Genomic DNA, 16954 nt, shown 5'->3' on the forward strand with positions numbered 1-16954 from the left:
TTATAATAAATACTTTTAATTACATTTTCAAACACTTAAGCATAAATGTTAATATTTGGTTGTTAGAAAATACACACAATATTCCCCGCCCCCTGTGTTAACATAAATAATTGGGTTATGGAAATAATACCCATTTAAAATGAAGTTTTTTAGGCACTTGGGTGTAGAAAGTGCTAGAGAATAAAACCCAATTTTACTTTACTCCTACTTATAAGAGAGCAACCAAAATTTTATCTGATTAAATACTCTATTTTCAACATTGTTCGCATTACTGAGATAAGGAAAAAACATTGTAACAGAATGTATCCATATAGCATTTTGAGTTCCAGCATATTTTAAACAGCAAAAATTTAATTGATAAAAATTTCAAGTTCCTTTTAGTCTGTTCACTGTGATACTAAGTTTCAGTAGACACAACCCAAGGAAAGAATGAATTTCTTTTTAACAACTTTTGCTTTACAAAACAGTCTTGGTGGGGTGGGCATTTGCACAAACACATATCCTAACTCAAGGGCGCAGCAGGTGCATGTAACTTTGAAACAAACAAACAGGCTGATTTGGCTGCCGGTGTCAGCAGATGCCATTTAGTTTTAATTTCAAATTACCTATAGATGTTTGGGAGATCTGTCATGGTATAAATAAGACCTAAATGTATAGAAGCCACAGAGTGAATATTATTTCGAAACTCCCGGGCTCGAGATCCATCTGAGGAGAATCCCGGGCACATTTCTTAGGGAATACATTCTTGCTATCAAAGTCTTGCTCGTGAATGTCTCAGGCTGTTGACTAAAAGGTGCCGTGCTGTGAGGTCTGAAGGCCACACACTCCAGCCCGGGGAAGGACGGGAGCTGGGTCTCGCTCCAGGCTCCGCCGTCTGCGCTCCTCCTCCGTCCGCGCTCCTCCGCCGTCTGCCGTCCATGCTCACTGGGCTGGCGGCAGGGCCTGCAGGTGCTGCAGAAGCTGTTGGCAGTGGGCAGGAGAGCGGTGTTTGTGGACAACTGCCTCGGTCTCTCTCACCAGGAGCTCAGGGAACAGAACGCTGCCTGCTTTGAGGACCTCTGTAAAACAGCAACACACCCTTCAAACACCAGGAATCAATAGTAAACCAACTGCTGCTTATGGGAGTAAGCTGCACATTCCAGTTAAAACAGCTAGAAACAGAGCAGACTGCAAAGTGGGGCAAGTTATCCAGGACTCAGAGGCTGCGTGTGACCCAATGAGGAAGAGTCCATTCTCGGAGAAGACATAAGGATCCCTAATATGCACGTGCCTGATAACAGAGCACCAAAGTACACGAGGCCAAATGGTCAGGAGTGCAGGAGAAGCAGATGAATCCACACTGTAGCTGAGACTTCCACACCCACTATCAGAGTGGAGAGGCCTGCAGGCGGAAGGTCAGCGAGGATGTGGCCGACCTCCACAGCACCATCCGTTAGGGGCTATGACAGAGATCTGCAGACACCTCCGTCCAACAGCAGCCAATACACACTCTTCTCAAGCTCCCCTGCCACACTCACCAGATGGGCCACATTCTGGCCCATGCAAAAAACCGTAACCAATTAAAAAAAAAAAAGTCCTACAATGTCTGCTCTCAGACCATAATGGAATGAAACCAGAAATCAACAAGTGATCAACTGGAAAATCCCCAAATATTTGGAGATTAAACAACACATTTCCAAATAATGCAACGGTAAAAGAAGAAATCTGAAAAGAAACTAAAGATCATTTTGAACTGAATGAAAAGGAAAACACAACCAAAATTTGTGGGATGCAGTGAAAACAGTGCTTGGAGGCTAATTTACAGCATTGAATGCATATGTGAGAAAAGAAAATCTAAAAATCGATACCTTAAGTTTCTACCTTAGGAAACTAGTAAAAGAAAGACAAATCCAAGGTGAACAGAAGAAAAGAATAATAAGAATTAGAGTGGAAATCAGTGAAATTGAAGCAGGAAATCAATGGAGAAAATCAACAAAACCAAAAGCTGGTCCTCTGAACAAGTCGTGGCCCACAGACGTAAGGACCCCGATGAGGTGGGCTGATCCCTGGAAAGACACACAAGAACAGATGACCTATATCTATCAAAGAAATGGAATCAATAATTAATAACCTCACGAAACAGAAGGCACCACCAGCCCCGGATGGGTCCACTGGTAAATTCTACCAAACTTTCAGGAAGAAATTATACCAATTCTCCACACTCTATTCCAGAAGATGGAAGCTTCCTAACTCACTCTACGAGGCCAGCATGACCCTAGTACAAAACCAGACAAAGACATTACAAGAAAACTATAGACCATCATCTCTCATGAACCTAGATACAAAAATCCTCAACAAAATAGTAGCAAATAAGATCCAACAATGTATAAAAAGAATTATGCATGAACACCAAGTGGGGTTTATTCCAGGTGCACAAGGCTAGTCCAATATTTCAAAATCAATTAATATAATCCATTGCATCAATAGGCTAGAAAAGAAAATCACATGATCAGGGCGCCTGGGAGGCTCAGTCGTTAAGCATCTGCCTTCAGCTCACGTCATGATCTCAGGGTCCCGGGATCGAGTCCCACATCTGGCTCCCTGCTCAGCAGGGAGTTTGCTTCTCCCTCTCCCTCTTCCTGCTGCTCCCCCTGCACTTGCTCTCTCTCTAACGAATAAATAAAACCTTAAAAAAAAAAAGATAATGTGCAAATAAAACAAAGGTAATATATAAATAAAAGAAAATAAAACATAATAAAATAAATGGAGAGAGCCCATGTTCATGGATAGGAAGTCAATACTGTCACGATGCCAGTTCTCCCCAACTTGATCACAATCAAAATCCCAGCAAGTTATTTTGCAGATACTGACCAACTCAATCTAGAGGCCAAAGTCCCAGAACAGCCAGTGCAGCCCTGAAGGAGAAAAGTTGGAGACCCGACACGATCTGACTTAAGACTTTCCATAAAGCCAGAGTAATGGACAGCATGGTCTTATTCAAAGAACAGACTGATGGACCAGAACAGAGCCCAGACGCAGACGCACGGTCCTCTAACCTTTGGTAACAGCAGCGGCGGCACGGGGGAGCCCGCAGCCTTTTCAGCAAATGGTCTGGAACAAGTGGATGCCCGTGTGAAGGGAGAGAGAGAGGGAGGGAGGGAGGGAGGGAAGAGAGGATCTCGATACAGACTTTCCATCCTTCCCCAAAATTAACTCCTGACATATGAAACTGGAAGAACGACAGTATCCCGGAAGAGAACTCGGGAGAGAACCAGTGCCCCTGGGTGCGGCGATGACTTTTATTTACTTAGGTCACTTGACTGCCATGCGTCCCCAGTAAATGGCCGTTTACGCCATTAGTGGAAGGGTTGTTCATCTGACCCAATAACCCACTTCTCTCTAAACCCGCCAGCTGTGGTCTCCGTGGGTCCCCTGGGACCCAGGTCAGCGGGACACACACAGCATGACTTGTGCACCCTTAATTATTTCTTCAGAGGAGATGGCACCTTTCTTTGCCTTTTCTATTGATGTGTGTTTTTCTTGGTAAACACTGCAGCCAGTATTTCTTCTGCTTCCTTTAGCTGTTTTTGTAGTTGCTGAATATCACTGTCTCTCTTCTCCACTTCCTTTTCTAAAACTTACAACCCTGATTAAGTGCCAATTTCATCAGTTCTTGAAATTCCCCATCTCTGTGAATTAACAACTCCAGGACCTGCTTTTCCTTATCACGCAACAACTTCTGATTTCTTGAAATTGCCAGCATTTCTCTAAGTTCTCTCGACAAGCTCTCGCGGGCTATTACCGCCAGCAGCTCCTTCTCCTTCTCTCTGCTCGGAGACGCCGCCATGCTCCCCACTGGCCCGCAGCCAGAGATTCTGGTGATGACTTTAGGCACAACACCAAAGGTACAATTCACAAAAGAAATAACCGATAAGCTGGATGTCATTAAAATTAAAAACTTCTACTCTGCAAAAAGCTGTATCAAGAGACTGAGAAGACAAGCCACACTGGGAGAAAATACTAACAAGACACATCGGATAAAGGACCGTTATCCAAAATACACAAAAAGCTCCAAAAGCTAAACAATATGAAAACAATGCAAGTAAGAAACGTGCTGAAGACCTCATCAAGGAAGAGAGAGAGAGGGCAAACACATCTGAGAAGACGCTCCACCTCGAGTGTGCTCAGGGAGACACAGCCACACACCTGTAAGAACAGCCAAAATCCACAACACCGTCTCCCAGCAGATGCTGGAGAGGATGCGGAGCGGCGGGCTGCTGGTGGCAGTGCCAGATGGGGCGGCCACTTCGGAGGACAGTTCGGCAGTTTCTTACAAAACTAAATACAGTCTTACCACACGATCCAGCAATCGTGCTACTTGGTATTTACGCAAAGGAGCTGAAAACTTAGGTCCACACAAAAACTTGCATCCATATACATAGAGCAGCTTTTTCCATAGTTGCCAAAGTTTCATGTCCTTCAACAGTGGATGATCTGTGGTCCATCTAGTCAATGGATTACTAACCAGTGCTAAGAAGAAATGAGCTAGCAAGCTGTGAAAAGACATGTAAGCACCTTTAATGTGTATTAGTAAGTGAAAAAAAAAAACCCAATCTGAAAAGGCTTCATGCTGCAGGATTTGAACTCTATGACATTCTGGAAAAGTGGTGATGGTGAAAGACCAGAGGCTGTCAGGGTGGGGGGTGGGGTTCGACACTATCAGGCTGCACACACAGGGCAGTGAAACCACTTCTGTGCGACTGTCACGGAGGATCCAAGTCATACATTTGTGCACACACACAGAAGGCACACCACCCAGAGTGACCCTCCTGTGGACCGTGGACTCTGGGTGCTGACGTGTCTGTGGGTCATCATTGCTGACAAATGGACCACCTGTGGGGAGGGATGCTGCATGTGTGGGGGGAGCGGGTATGTGGGAAACTTCTGTACCTTCCCTTCAGTTTAGCCGCGGCATGAAAACCATCCTAAAAGTTATTACAGCATTTTAAAGTCATCTGATGCAATACATGATAGTCACAGTGTGGACAAAAAGAACTTGAAAAAAGAACCTTCTTGGAGTTGTTAGTGGATCATGAAAATCTTTCAAAATCCCCGAGGGTGGTGATTGTGTGGCATTTTGGCTTTAGAAACAGTTTTTGTGTTAGCAGATAAACTGGCTTAGAAAGACGATCAATTTTCTTATCACATTTACTGATGCTGATTCAGTCAACAAACGCCCACTGCAAGCCTACTACGTGCCAGGCACTGTGGATACAGCAGGCAAAAAAATCCATCCTGTGGATCCTTTCACATTTTAGTCTGGGGGCAGCAGATAAGAATCAGAAGGAAGAAGGAAATCGCAGTGTTGTTACTGGTGATCACTGCGGTAACTGGGCTGGCGGCGGCTGAACTCTGGGTGGGAAGGGACCCGGGGGGCACTGTGGGCCAAGGACTGGTGTCATCCACGCCATCTAGCAGGGCGACTCTGGCGGATACAGGCAAGCAGACTCAGGAGGTTTCTGCCCTCAGACGCAGGAGGACGGCATTGCCGTTGGTGGCCACAGAGACAGAGCAGGGGGAGCAGGGGGCGCAGGGTCGGCGAATGGGGGCGCCATCCCGGCTTGGTCTGCATGCTACGGCCTCCATGCCTGGCAGACCCTTGTGCCCTCTGAGGTCTGGGCACGTGTGTGTCTAGAGTTTGGGGGCAGACATCTGCTCTGGACTTCAATCTGGGAGTTGCCAGCACATGGGTGGCATCTGAAGTCAGAGAGGAGAAGAGGTCACCAAGACAGTGAGTGCAGAGAGAAGCAGCGGCCAGGTGGATGGGAGGAAACCAGGAGCCAGGGCGTCCTGGAGGCCACAGGACGGAGGCGGTGACCAGCGGTCCTGTGGAGTGCATGCAGGTGCAGGAGAGACCCGAGCAGCAGGCTGCCTTTGGCAGCAAGGCTCATGGGCATCATGACGGGAGTGGCTTTGGGGGGTGAGAGGGCACGCGGGAGCTTCACCTTGTCAGTGGGACAGAGCGAGGTCATCAGGCAGGAGGCCCAGGAGACGCGAGGGGTTGAGGGGAGCACAGAAGAGGAGAGCCAGTCATCCGGGAGACTGGAGAGGAGAGACTGGGGCGTTTGGGGTGTGTCCATACAGGACTCTAAACACGGCTGGCTGGCTGCTGAGATGGGACAGCAAAGGGGCAGGATGTGTTCGAGCCTGGAGTTGCCGTAAGCACCCCAAGGTCAGCGGTGCAGGGGCAGAGGCTGCAAGAAAGGAGCGGTGCGGTCGGCCTGCCGCCATGACTGCGTCACCTGAGTCCTAGCACGTCTGGAAGGTGGACGATGGACGGTGCACACACTGCCCCCTGGTGGGAACCACGTCGCAGGATGTGGAGATTCGGAGATGGACAGAACTCATCACTTCTCTCGCTGGAGAGGAAGGAGAGAGGAGAGCAAGGTGTGGGGTCTGTGAGAACTTGGCCGAGTAAGCCAGACCCCACACACGCACTGGGTATGGCTGTGGAGCGGAGCCAGGACACCCGTGTGTCCTCCAGCTGCTGGTGCTCGGAGAATAATGCCCAGCTGTCCGAACGGGCTGCACGGTCACCCACTCCCGCCTGCGACGGCCCAAGGTGGCGGCTCTGTGTGCGTGAGGGTCCCTGGGGGGTCCTGCGGGCCCTTGGGTCTGGGAGTCAAAACTGTGTCCATGACACTACCAGGCGCGGCTATCTGCTCACTGCGCGGCAGGAAGCAAGGGCTGGGCGGCCGTGGGGTCCACGAGCCTCCTGCCGCCACCAACGTCCGGCAAGTTCCCTCAAGAATGTCTTCAACAAAGCAGTAAAACTTCCTTTATTAGGTCAGTCCTCTGGCACCCAACTTCTAATTTAATTCATTAATTTAGAGTTGTGATTTTTTTTATTGACTTGATAACGCCTGCCTTTTAACTGGAACGTTTGGCTCATTAACATTCCACGAGCCTGCAGCTGAGGCTGGATTTGGTCTATTTGTTTGCTGTTTGTCCCTGTTCCTGTGTTCTTCCTGTCTGCGTTCCCTGACTTCTTTTGGGTTATATGCATATTTTTTACACTTTCACTCTAAGATCTACCGATTGGCGTTTTACTTCTACGTCTTTGCATTATGCTTTCCGTGGCTGTTGCAGGGATGACATTGAAGCCACGCTCCCCGGGGCAGCTGGGCCCGCCTTCTGAGCATCCTGGGCGGTGACGGGGTCACGGCAGGGGTGTGCCTGGGTCTCCAGGTTGACGCTTTTCCCGCAAAGAACGACCAACTGACAAAGGACGGGACACACTCAGCATAGGCACACTCGGGCACCCAGCAGAACCTCTGCTCAGAAATCAGTCCAGTGACAGCGTTTGTGACTTTTTAGCAGAAACTGTGAGTATAGGAAACTTGCTTCTGCCACCGTGAGCTAGACAGCTTCCTGAAGCTTTTCTTCCCAAGACTGTTCTGAGCTCCACGCTGACCAATGTGACTTCTGGACACGGCTGACATGCAGGACAGACCATCAGGCATGAACATCGCCAGGGTCCACCCCCAGGTAGCCTTCGGGGGATGACCGCCTGTCCAGTGTGGGGCAATAGCAAAAAGCATGCCCACAACTACCTGAAGTGGCGCCTCTCTCTTCCAGCTGCATACCTGCTTGAGGCCAGATTTTCTTCACGTTCTTCACCCAACGACACACATCACGGCCTCCAGAACGCAGAAGCTGTGCACACCTAGCTGTCTTTCATCGAGATTCGCAAAGAAGTAAAACAATGCCATTCTTCTTGCTCGTTATTTTGTTTTGGAAAATATATCTTTCAAAACCACATGTCATTTATGTTAATATACAATGGGCTTACTGTTACTCTAAACAAATTAATAAATATCTAAGATTTTTCTCAACTTTAACTTTTTTTTTAAAGATCTTATTTATTTGTTTCAGAAAGAGAGTGCGTGAGTGAGTGAAAGCATTGAGTGGGGTGAGGGGCAGAGGGAGAAGTAGGCTCCCACGCTGAGCAGGGGGCCCGATGTGGGACTCTATCCCAGGACCCTGAGACATGACCTGAGTTGAAGGCAAACACTTAAGCGACTGAGCCACCCAGGTGCCCCTCAACTCTACTTTCTAACACGGCAAATATCACAGGCTGTACCGCACAAGCACACTCGGGCACCCAGCCCTTGGGTCGGCCCTGACGGTCCAAAGGGGTCCCAAGGCCGTGGACCTGCTGCCCCGTGCTCGAAGAGCCAAGTTCCACACACTCAAGACAGGTCTCAGAACCAAGCACACGTCACGCCATGCCTACCTAACACCGCGTCCTGGACAGCGCCCTCCGGGTCATCGAGGTACACGAGGAGCTCTCTGTACAGGAACTGAATGTTGCTTTGGTAGTAGGACTTCCCGTCGTCGTTCTGGATACATGCCAGCCACGAGACCAAGGCGGAGGTGGCCGCTAGCCTCACTTCGTGGGAAACGTCATCTAGACGCTTCAGGAGCTCTGGAGACAGGGCCGGACAGGACAGTGAGACCGAGGCCAGAGCAGTGACCTGACCCCACAGCGGTGGATACTCACCCTTGGGCCCCGGGAAACCCACATCCTGTCGGGAGACTGGTGCTCACATGCAAGGGGCTGGGGGCAGCTCCCGGTGTCCTAGGACCCCTCGACTGCACTGGCCAGAGGGTGGACACTGGCCAGCGGGCGGCAGAGTGCCTGGCCCTGTGCCTGCCGTGTGTGTAGGCAGGCCTGAGCTGCTCTGTAGCTGTTTCCTCACCTGCGAGGTAGCCCCGGGCCCTCTGTAGCTCCGAGACGCTCAGAGTCTGTCACCACGGGCATCACGGACACCTGGCTGCCCCGGCCCCTTGACATGCAGATGGCCCTCCCCCCAACACTGTGGGCTCTAGGGAAAGAGTTCGGGGCCTGGTGAGGTGACAACCAGCACCTGCATCAGTTTTGTTTCTGCTGAGCTCTGGGGCCGGACCACCTGGCCGCTGAAAACAGTAATCATCTCTCCTGTGGGTAGAAACTCTCACTGTTAATGGGTGAGGTTTTTATCAAATGTACATTTTTCTCACCCAAACTACAAGAAACCTCTGGCCCTTGGTGGGTGTCTCTGGAGACTCAGTGAGCACGACAGGAGGTGGACATCGGTGGGGAGCAGGACAGTGGCCTCACTTGGCGGGAGGCCTGTCCCCTGGACGCAGGCATATAGGGCCTTGGGCTTGCGCGGTTCTGCTCTCAGTACGTGGCTCTTGGCTTCCTGATGGGCGTTAACTTGTGGGAGGTGCTCTTTCCTAAGGTTCTGGGCCTCATGGAAGCAAACCTTGTAGAGACTGAAGGGGCGCGGCCAGCACCACCTCACCCAGTCCTGGGATGGCCAGCGAGCATACCATCACCCGCGTCTCTGGCAGGGATCCCTCCCTTGTGCTCACTCCCGCCGGCACGGGACAACGTTGGGTGGTGCGTTTTCCTGTGATGCTGACTCCTAACCCTCTTGTTTTAAGTAGAAGAGATGGCCTGGAAGTTCACTTCTGGGATCGTTGGGGGTCAGCCGTCATGGGCACCGGCTGGCTCGGGAAGACAGGTGGCTCACGTGGAGCCTGTGCTGGGTGCACGCATCCAAATCGTGGGAGGTCTTAGGGCACATCTGCCCTCTGCGGCCACGCAGCCATACTTCTGTAAACACACCGCTTCCAGGAGCACGAGCTGCTGCCACAGAATAACAGAGGCCCTGAGAAAATCCTTCTGGACTTAACCCCAAATACCCCCAAATGAGCCATCTTTCCACTGGCTTGTGTTTTAAAAAGTGAGCAAAATCCCAACAAGTCCAGACAGTCCACAAACCAAACGCCGGCTGGATTTGCTCACAGACAGGAGTGCAGAGGTCATCAGTTGTTGCAACGGAAACAAACACAAAAGCAAAACCTAACTTGTAAGAATGCACAGGAAAGGGGACTTTGACTTCAGGTTTCATCAAGATGCACGGTCTGCAATTCTGGAACATTCCGGGCCACCACCTCTTCTGACGTTGGCCGTCCGTCCACCCGTCCCTCGTTCCGGAGCTCTGTGTGCACAGCCCAAGCCTCTCCGCACAGACACGCGTCTTCCTCTCACGGAGTCTGCCCTCTCCCGTGTTTGGTCTCGTGCACCCAGCGGCCCCACTTTGAATCTCATTTTCAGGAATTCTTCTGACCACCTTTTAGAATCATGAATTAGGCCACCTGCTGCGGCCCAGGGAAGGGACAGGTGCCGGGGCTCAGCTGTGTGGCTGTGATCGGGCGTAGGAATCGAGAGCCGCAGGTGTGTCCGGACACTGCAGCCCCAGCCAGCGCCAACCCCACTCCTGCGTCTCCACGGGGCCCCTCCCTGGGGTCTCTGCGCGGCATTCAAGAAGGTCTCCGGGGCTCTTTCTCGGTCGCACCTTGGTTCCCGTTTGCATTTCTGTTTGAACGTGGAGGTGGGTTCTAGAATTCACATCTTCCCTCCCGGCGATGGGGATATCTGCCATCCTTCTTCCTGCTGGGTTTTCCTGGTGTTTTAGGGACTCTCTGCATCTGCTACTCTGCTCCTGCATCTGATATCTGACACTCGCCCGGTGCCTGGGCTCCAGAAGGGCGGAGACGCGGGATTTCAGGCATGGCTGGGTGCCTGCCCTTGCACCACGGGACCCCTGCCATGCGGCAGGGCTGTGCCCCCAATTCCCGGGCACCCAATTCCTGGGCACAGGCCACCCTGTTTCCTGTGCTATGCTATCTACCCACAGACGGTTCATCCGTCACGGCCGCTTTGGGACTCAGCACCGACCTGACTGGGAGTCAAAGGAGCAGTTCCTAGTTTCCCTATAAAAGAAACAAAGAAAAACGTCCTACCAGGGTAAATCTTGATGAACTTATCTGGATCGCCAACACCACTGGAGGTTTTTAGAAATCTGTTAATAATTTGGCACGAAATTAATCGAGTCATCTGGGAGTCTTCCTCCAGGGTGGTTAGAATGTCCAGCATCAGCGTCTCCTGCACTTCCCAGATCTGCAACGAGAGGACACGAGGGATTGGTGACGGGCCCTGGCCCGGTGAGGACGCTGCCTGGGATGTGCCGTGTGCACCCTGCCTGTCACAGAAGGAGCCTGGCTCTCATACAAACAGAAAGGAGTCTGGAATACCATCTGAAATTTTTACATAAGAAAACCTGAACCTTGATTTTAAAATCTGGATGACTTGAATAATTTTGCTTAACTTGGTGAGTTGATAAATCCATTGTTCACACAATCTTAGAGAGACAAAGATCCTACATATTCTGCTCCTTATTAGCATGGTGTCTACTGTGTCCAACGAGATTTGGAGAATGCTGTAACTTGGATCGGGGTGGTTCAGCGTAGCGGGAAGTGGAGCCTGTGCATTAGGCAAGCCCTTGGCCAGGGTGTGCAGACGTGGGGCTGAGCACAGTGACAGGAAGGCCTTCAAACTGCTGTCCCCGCTGCCCTGACAGCAGCACAGAAACCCTGAGATCTGCCCAACTCAGGGAGGTTCCTGCGGTTACACTCTCTGCTCTGCAAAAGCAACACTCAGCATGTAAGCCCAGGAAAACCCCCGATGATCAAACACAAGCTGCTGCCTGTGGGGCACACTGGCCCACAGCCCCCATGCTCCCTCCCCTCCGTGGGCTGTGGAACGCGGGGTCTGGCAGCTGCGTGTGTGTGCACCCCTCCTGCGGCAGGTGCCCCTGGGAGCCCCACCTGCTTCTCCGACAGGACGTCGCTGCTGAGGAGCGCCCAGAGGCAGGACACGGCTGCCGTGCGGATGGCTGCAGCGGTCTTCCCCGCGTGCCACTGCAGGTTGGGGACCAAGATGTCTTTTGCCACAGTGTTGAGATAGTGGTGAAACTGCCTGGGGCAGAAACACGGAACACAGGTGAAGAGGAGAGAGCCAGAACCAGCGGGCCTTGGCTTCCCTGGCGCAGGTGCCCTGCGGGGCAGGGAGAGCCCTGTGGGGGAGCGGACAGCCTTCGAGGGCTCCTCCTGTCCTCTGCTGGGCCCAGGGCAGGTTCTGAGCCTCCAGGGTGCCCCCACCCCTCTGCTGCAGGGGCTTTGCCTGTCCCTCCTCCTGCCTCTGAAAGCGGAGGTGTGAGGTGACCAAGCCAGCAAAGTCACTTGCATGTGTGTCCATCCTACACACACCGCCCCCAACCGTCCCCCGTGGGCACACACCCCTCCATCCAAGGGGAGGGCACCGCAGGTCTGCACCCGGGGCTTGAATGCCAGCAGTCAGGGCACGTCGTCTCAATGGTAAACTCCCACATCCCAGTTGGCCTGGCCGGCGTGGGGCCACACGCTGAGCACCCCATTAAAAGCTGCACAGAGGAACACCAGAGCGTCCTCACAAATCCCACTGCGCCTCCACCGTTACATCGAAACACATGTGGATCAACAAAGAATCCATCAACTTATTTCTGAACATTATTCCAAAGCATATTGCAAAGGTGGCTCCCATCCCAAATACCAGCTGGTCTTGGATTCTGAAAAGGTAAAGCCTCCAGGGCGAGGCCCGAGCTGCGCAGCACCCTGGCTGCTCCCCATGTCCTGCGGCCGTCCCTCTGGTCTGTCCCCGGCCTCGTCCCCCGCTGACCCTCCCTTCTGCGGGAGGCTCCACCTGCTGGCTTCCAGCAGGGGGCATCCCAGAACCAGCAATGCTGGTAAATGAATGACTGTGGTCTGAGCCATTTACACACACAGGTGCGTGCGCACGCACGCTCACACACACACACACGGATTAGGTTTTCCATGATCTTTAACTTTTATGCAAAGGGCTGCTGTTTCTTGCAAAGTGATTCACAAGAGGTCTCTTTAGAAAGACCTAGCCCCCAGTGCCAACCCCCGAGGTGTCCAGGTCAAGTGGCTGGAAAAGTGGAGCGCCAAGCGCTGGCCCGACTGCCACTCGGCCGTGGACCACCACGCAGGCCCCATGTGTAGCCTGGGTCAATCAGAACCTGCGCTGGAAGCAGCGACACATCACGGAGGAAGACGCAGCACCTGACTTTTTGGAACGGCGCCTCCTGTGTAAGGGAAGTTGTACAAGGGTTTGCAGCTGGGTCCCTGCTGGAATGAGCGCACCGCCCAAGGAGACCGTGGGTGCGTTACTCCTCAGCCCCGGCCACCTTCGCAGGCAGCACTCTGAAGACAGACCTCCTACCACCCCTTCCCCAGTCCTCAGTCAACCTCGAGGAGCAGACAGAGCTGAGGTGGTGGCCAACAAGGCCTGTTGCACATCCATAGACACCCTGGAGAGCAGAGGCTGTGTGCCTGGGGGTGGGGATGGTACCCAGGGCCCATGCTTGGGGGCGCTCTGTGGGAGGAGCAGCCCGTCCATGGAGGGGACCCCCCAAAACAGCACCTTCTCACACTGAGAAGCCCCGTCTCGTCACTGTCAGATATTCGTGAGGCCGAGGGCCCAGGGCAGCCCTCTCAGCACCTGCCCTCTGAGCAGGACCTGCAGATGGCCAGTGGACACACTCCAGCATCAGTAGAGGGTCAGCGAGGCACCCCAGGGCTCCCCTTGCCTGGGGGTTGCTCAGGCCCCTCGCGAGGACACGGGAGCACAGGCTCTGGGGCGGCCGGCAACCCGTGCCCTCACACCCTTGTGGCTCATCCAGGGCGGAGCTCTGCCCAGGGCGGCACTTTGTTTTTATGGCTCTTGCAGGCTCAGAGTTCGTGCTGACGAGCAGGACACAGAATTCCCTGCAATTCGATGGGCCGGCAGAGCTCACAGCATGCGTCCTAGCATGCTAGTGACACGGCAGGACGCCGCTCCTGACAGACATGCTCCTTTTCCGAGGGGACAGGCACCCACACGCCTCATCACCCTGCCCTCCCCTGGCACCCAGCTCTGCTCTGGACGGGCCTCGGCCCTGCTGCGGATTCAGGTTGCCCCCTTCCCTCCCGCCAGCATCCCTGTCTCCTCTCCCTCACTGAAGAGCCGTCACGTTGGAGGCCCTTCACGGGTTTGTGTGGACAGAAGGTTCTTCTAACGCTTTAACCACCAATGGTGAGTCAATCCATTCTGTTAGGTTTGAAAGGCTTTTAAAACTGAGAACACCTAATGTATAAACCATTAATAGTTAATGTTCCCTAAAACCTCTTCATTTGATGGAATTTTAATGGCCACATGAAAACGACTTTGACTTCGTGTCTGTCCAGGTGGGCGCTCATTGCCAGAGCCGTCTGTTTACCCAGGGAGGGCGGCCGGCACCAGAGCCCAGGGGTGACCCAGCTCCGGCCCGAGAGCACCCCGCAGAGGCCGGAGGCTGGGCAGACCTACCCCTGGGAGTCGACGGTCTGCTTCGCGCTCAGCAGCACCCGCGACAGGGAGGAGAAGAGCCTCAGGCGCATCTGTGGGTCTCTGGCTGGCTGGAGGCAGCTCCTGAGGATGGGAACGAGGTGGGGCAGCACTTCTCCCAGCGCTGGGCCTGGAAAACACACACGCGGTACCCACAGGTCCTGCTCGCGGTCAGCGGGCCCCACCACAGCACGCGGGCTCGGGAGAGGGGCCGTCAGCGCAGGCGGAGCCACGGCCTGTCCCACCACCTTCCCCTCCTTTTAGATCGTGGGTGTCATTGTAAAAGAAAACATTTAACTCCCAAAATCATGCTAATCATTCCATATGGAAACTTATTTCCTTATATTTTTTCCAGATTCTTAAAAAAAAATTCAAGTCAAGCAATATTTTAAACATCAACTAAAATAAATTATTCAGAACACGTAAGGTGTTTAATATTTGCCCCTACACTTGGCAACCATCGCTCTTCTCAAGCTTGCTGCTGGGTGGGCACCGGTGCAGGTCTCCCCAAGCTAGCAGGGGCCGAAGACACGCGGAATGACTCTCAGTATCTGGAATCACGCTGAGTCGTGATTGGAATAAACAGTCCCCGGGGTGTAGACACGCACTCTGATCGCATGGACATGGGTCATGGAGCGCCGCCCAGACAGCCCCCCCCGCCCCCGCCGGCATTCCACAACCAACAGGGCCACTCCCAGCCACCCTGCTCATTCTGCAACGAGCCTGAGAACAAGCAAAGCAACTGGGGTCTTCTCAGATGCTCCAACTCAAACCCGGCATCAAAGCTGCAAGATGGAAAAGCAAGGGGCTCCTAGGTGGCTCAGTCAGTGAAGCGTCTGCCTCCAGGTCAGGTCATGATCCAAGTCCTGGGATCGAGTCCCACATCGGGCTCCCTGCTCAGCGGGGAGTCTGCTCCTCTCTCTCCCTCTGCCGCTCCCCCTACTTGTGCTTGTGCTCTCTCTCTGGGTCATAAATAAATAAATAAAATCTTAAAAAAAAAAAAAAAAGATGGAAAAACAAGGCCTTTCGTTAACCTGAGGCCAGGTGTGGGTTTCGGGGAAGAAAGAGAAACAAAACCAGACAGGACGTTGTGGCCTAGGAGCAGGACACCTCCAGCTCGGGTGAGCGCCAAGGGCTCACACACCCTGTGGTGTATTTTCCTTCAATATCGCACCGAAGGCCAACGTCCAGATGATTCTCACTGGAGGAGGACGGCAGGGTCATTCAGGAGTAGTTACCAAGCTACTGCTTTCTCACAAAACACAGAGAAAATGCACCAGCAAAAGGACAGAGGAGTTTCCGTGAACGTCTTCCTGCCCCTCCTGTAAACACACTTCCAGCTCACACACGGTCTCCTCTTTACCAGCTGGGCACCAAAAATCCATCATTTTTAGCATGTCAAGTCTTTTAAACGCTCTCTGTAAAAATGAGAAAAAAACCCATCCAAACTACAGGGCGTTTGTCCGCACTAACGGTATAAAAAGATGGGTAAATCTGAGCTCCGGCAGAAAGTCCTTAAGGACTGCATGGCCCTGGAGAGCTGAAGAGCAATACCCACGACCGGCGTGTGCAGGCATGCCCACACCTCCCAGGTTGCAGGGCATCTGGAAATGAGCCCCTCCAGAACACACAGGATGCTATCAAACAAAGGGAGCAAATACACTATATTTACACTCTGAGAGAACACTTGATTCATTGAAGGTAAAGTGCAGAGTGGCCGGGCCTCCCCCAGGCCATCTGCTGCCCCTGCTGTGGCCAATGGCCCAGCTTTTCCTGATCAGTCCCAACAGCATGTGGGTTTGCAGCCTCTGGCTGCTTTCTAAATTGGGGAGGGAAGCTGCTGATCAGGGTCTGAGAGTAAGTTTTGTTGTTTTTTCTCAAGAATCATCTTTTAGAATGAAGTATGTCCAGTGAAACCTTCTCCACGACTGGTCCGAGAGAGGAATTTCTACAAGGCAGGGAGGAGGCATGGGTGTGAGCATGAGCTTTGCCCAAGGAAATGTTCTTCCATCATCCCCGCGGCCTGGCGGGGATGGGCGTGGGGGCCCACACAGAACGCCCGTTTGCTGCGCTAAGTTCAACAACGCTGAGGCATCCCTAAAGAACATGGGCTACAGAGGAGGAGGCCTTGAGAAATCACACCTTCGAGGCTTAACATCAAAACCATTTGCCTGGCAGACTTTGAAGATCCCTGTTACATACAGTCTTCAAAAATAATGTTCTTGCATTTTTAAAATTAAGGTTTCGGTTCTCAAAATGCTGGTTCCCATGGGCCGGAGAGACTGAGTCACCCACGGTTCAGCTGGCTTGTGGCCTCCTGGTTCAGCTGGGAGCCTCCTGGCGTGGCCTGAACCAGTCTGGGCGTGGCGGGAACTCACCTGCATGGGTGACCACGACGTTGAACTGCAGGAGCTCCACGGAGTGGATGGTCCAGTCATGGTGCGAAGCCGCCACCCACTCCATGAGGGGGCCCACGTGCTCTCGGTAGAGATCCTGGCTGCCGTCCACATCCTGCACTGCGGCCAGTGCGTCCATGGTCTCCTGAACCTGCAAGTGTGAGCCACAGGCTGGGAAACCCCGCTCTTAAGGCTCAAAAGCCCCGTGGAGACCCATCCTTATCATCAGAGAGTGAGAGCCGCTCAGGCCAACCGGAAACAC

General features: G+C 52.8%; 1 protein-coding gene across 2 annotated transcripts in view; it reads right to left on the reverse strand.

Moving 5' to 3' along the window:
* Positions 1–16954, reverse strand: part of DNAAF5 (dynein axonemal assembly factor 5) — a 47633-nt gene continuing 30679 nt past the window's right edge. The window contains exons 8-13 of one of the 2 annotated variants that reach the window (XM_028091900.2): positions 16675–16843; positions 14279–14426; positions 11701–11851; positions 10837–10993; positions 8276–8467; positions 1–1058 (exon numbers count right to left, since the gene is read on the reverse strand). In XM_028091900.2, coding sequence (XP_027947701.2) covers positions 922–1058; positions 8276–8467; positions 10837–10993; positions 11701–11851; positions 14279–14426; positions 16675–16843 — 954 coding nt within the window. In that variant the 3' untranslated portion in view covers positions 1–921. Of the gene's footprint in view, positions 1059–6103; positions 6399–8275; positions 8468–10836; positions 10994–11700; positions 11852–14278; positions 14427–16674; positions 16844–16954 lie in introns of those variants that run through there. The other variant, XM_088016773.1, reaches the window with a different exon arrangement.

This window comes from Eumetopias jubatus, unplaced genomic scaffold, assembly GCF_037043125.1.
Source record: "Eumetopias jubatus isolate StellerSeaLion01/CBP00866 unplaced genomic scaffold, mEumJub1_p1.0 scaffold_12, whole genome shotgun sequence".
NCBI classification, from domain to species: Eukaryota; Metazoa; Chordata; class Mammalia; order Carnivora; family Otariidae; genus Eumetopias; species Eumetopias jubatus.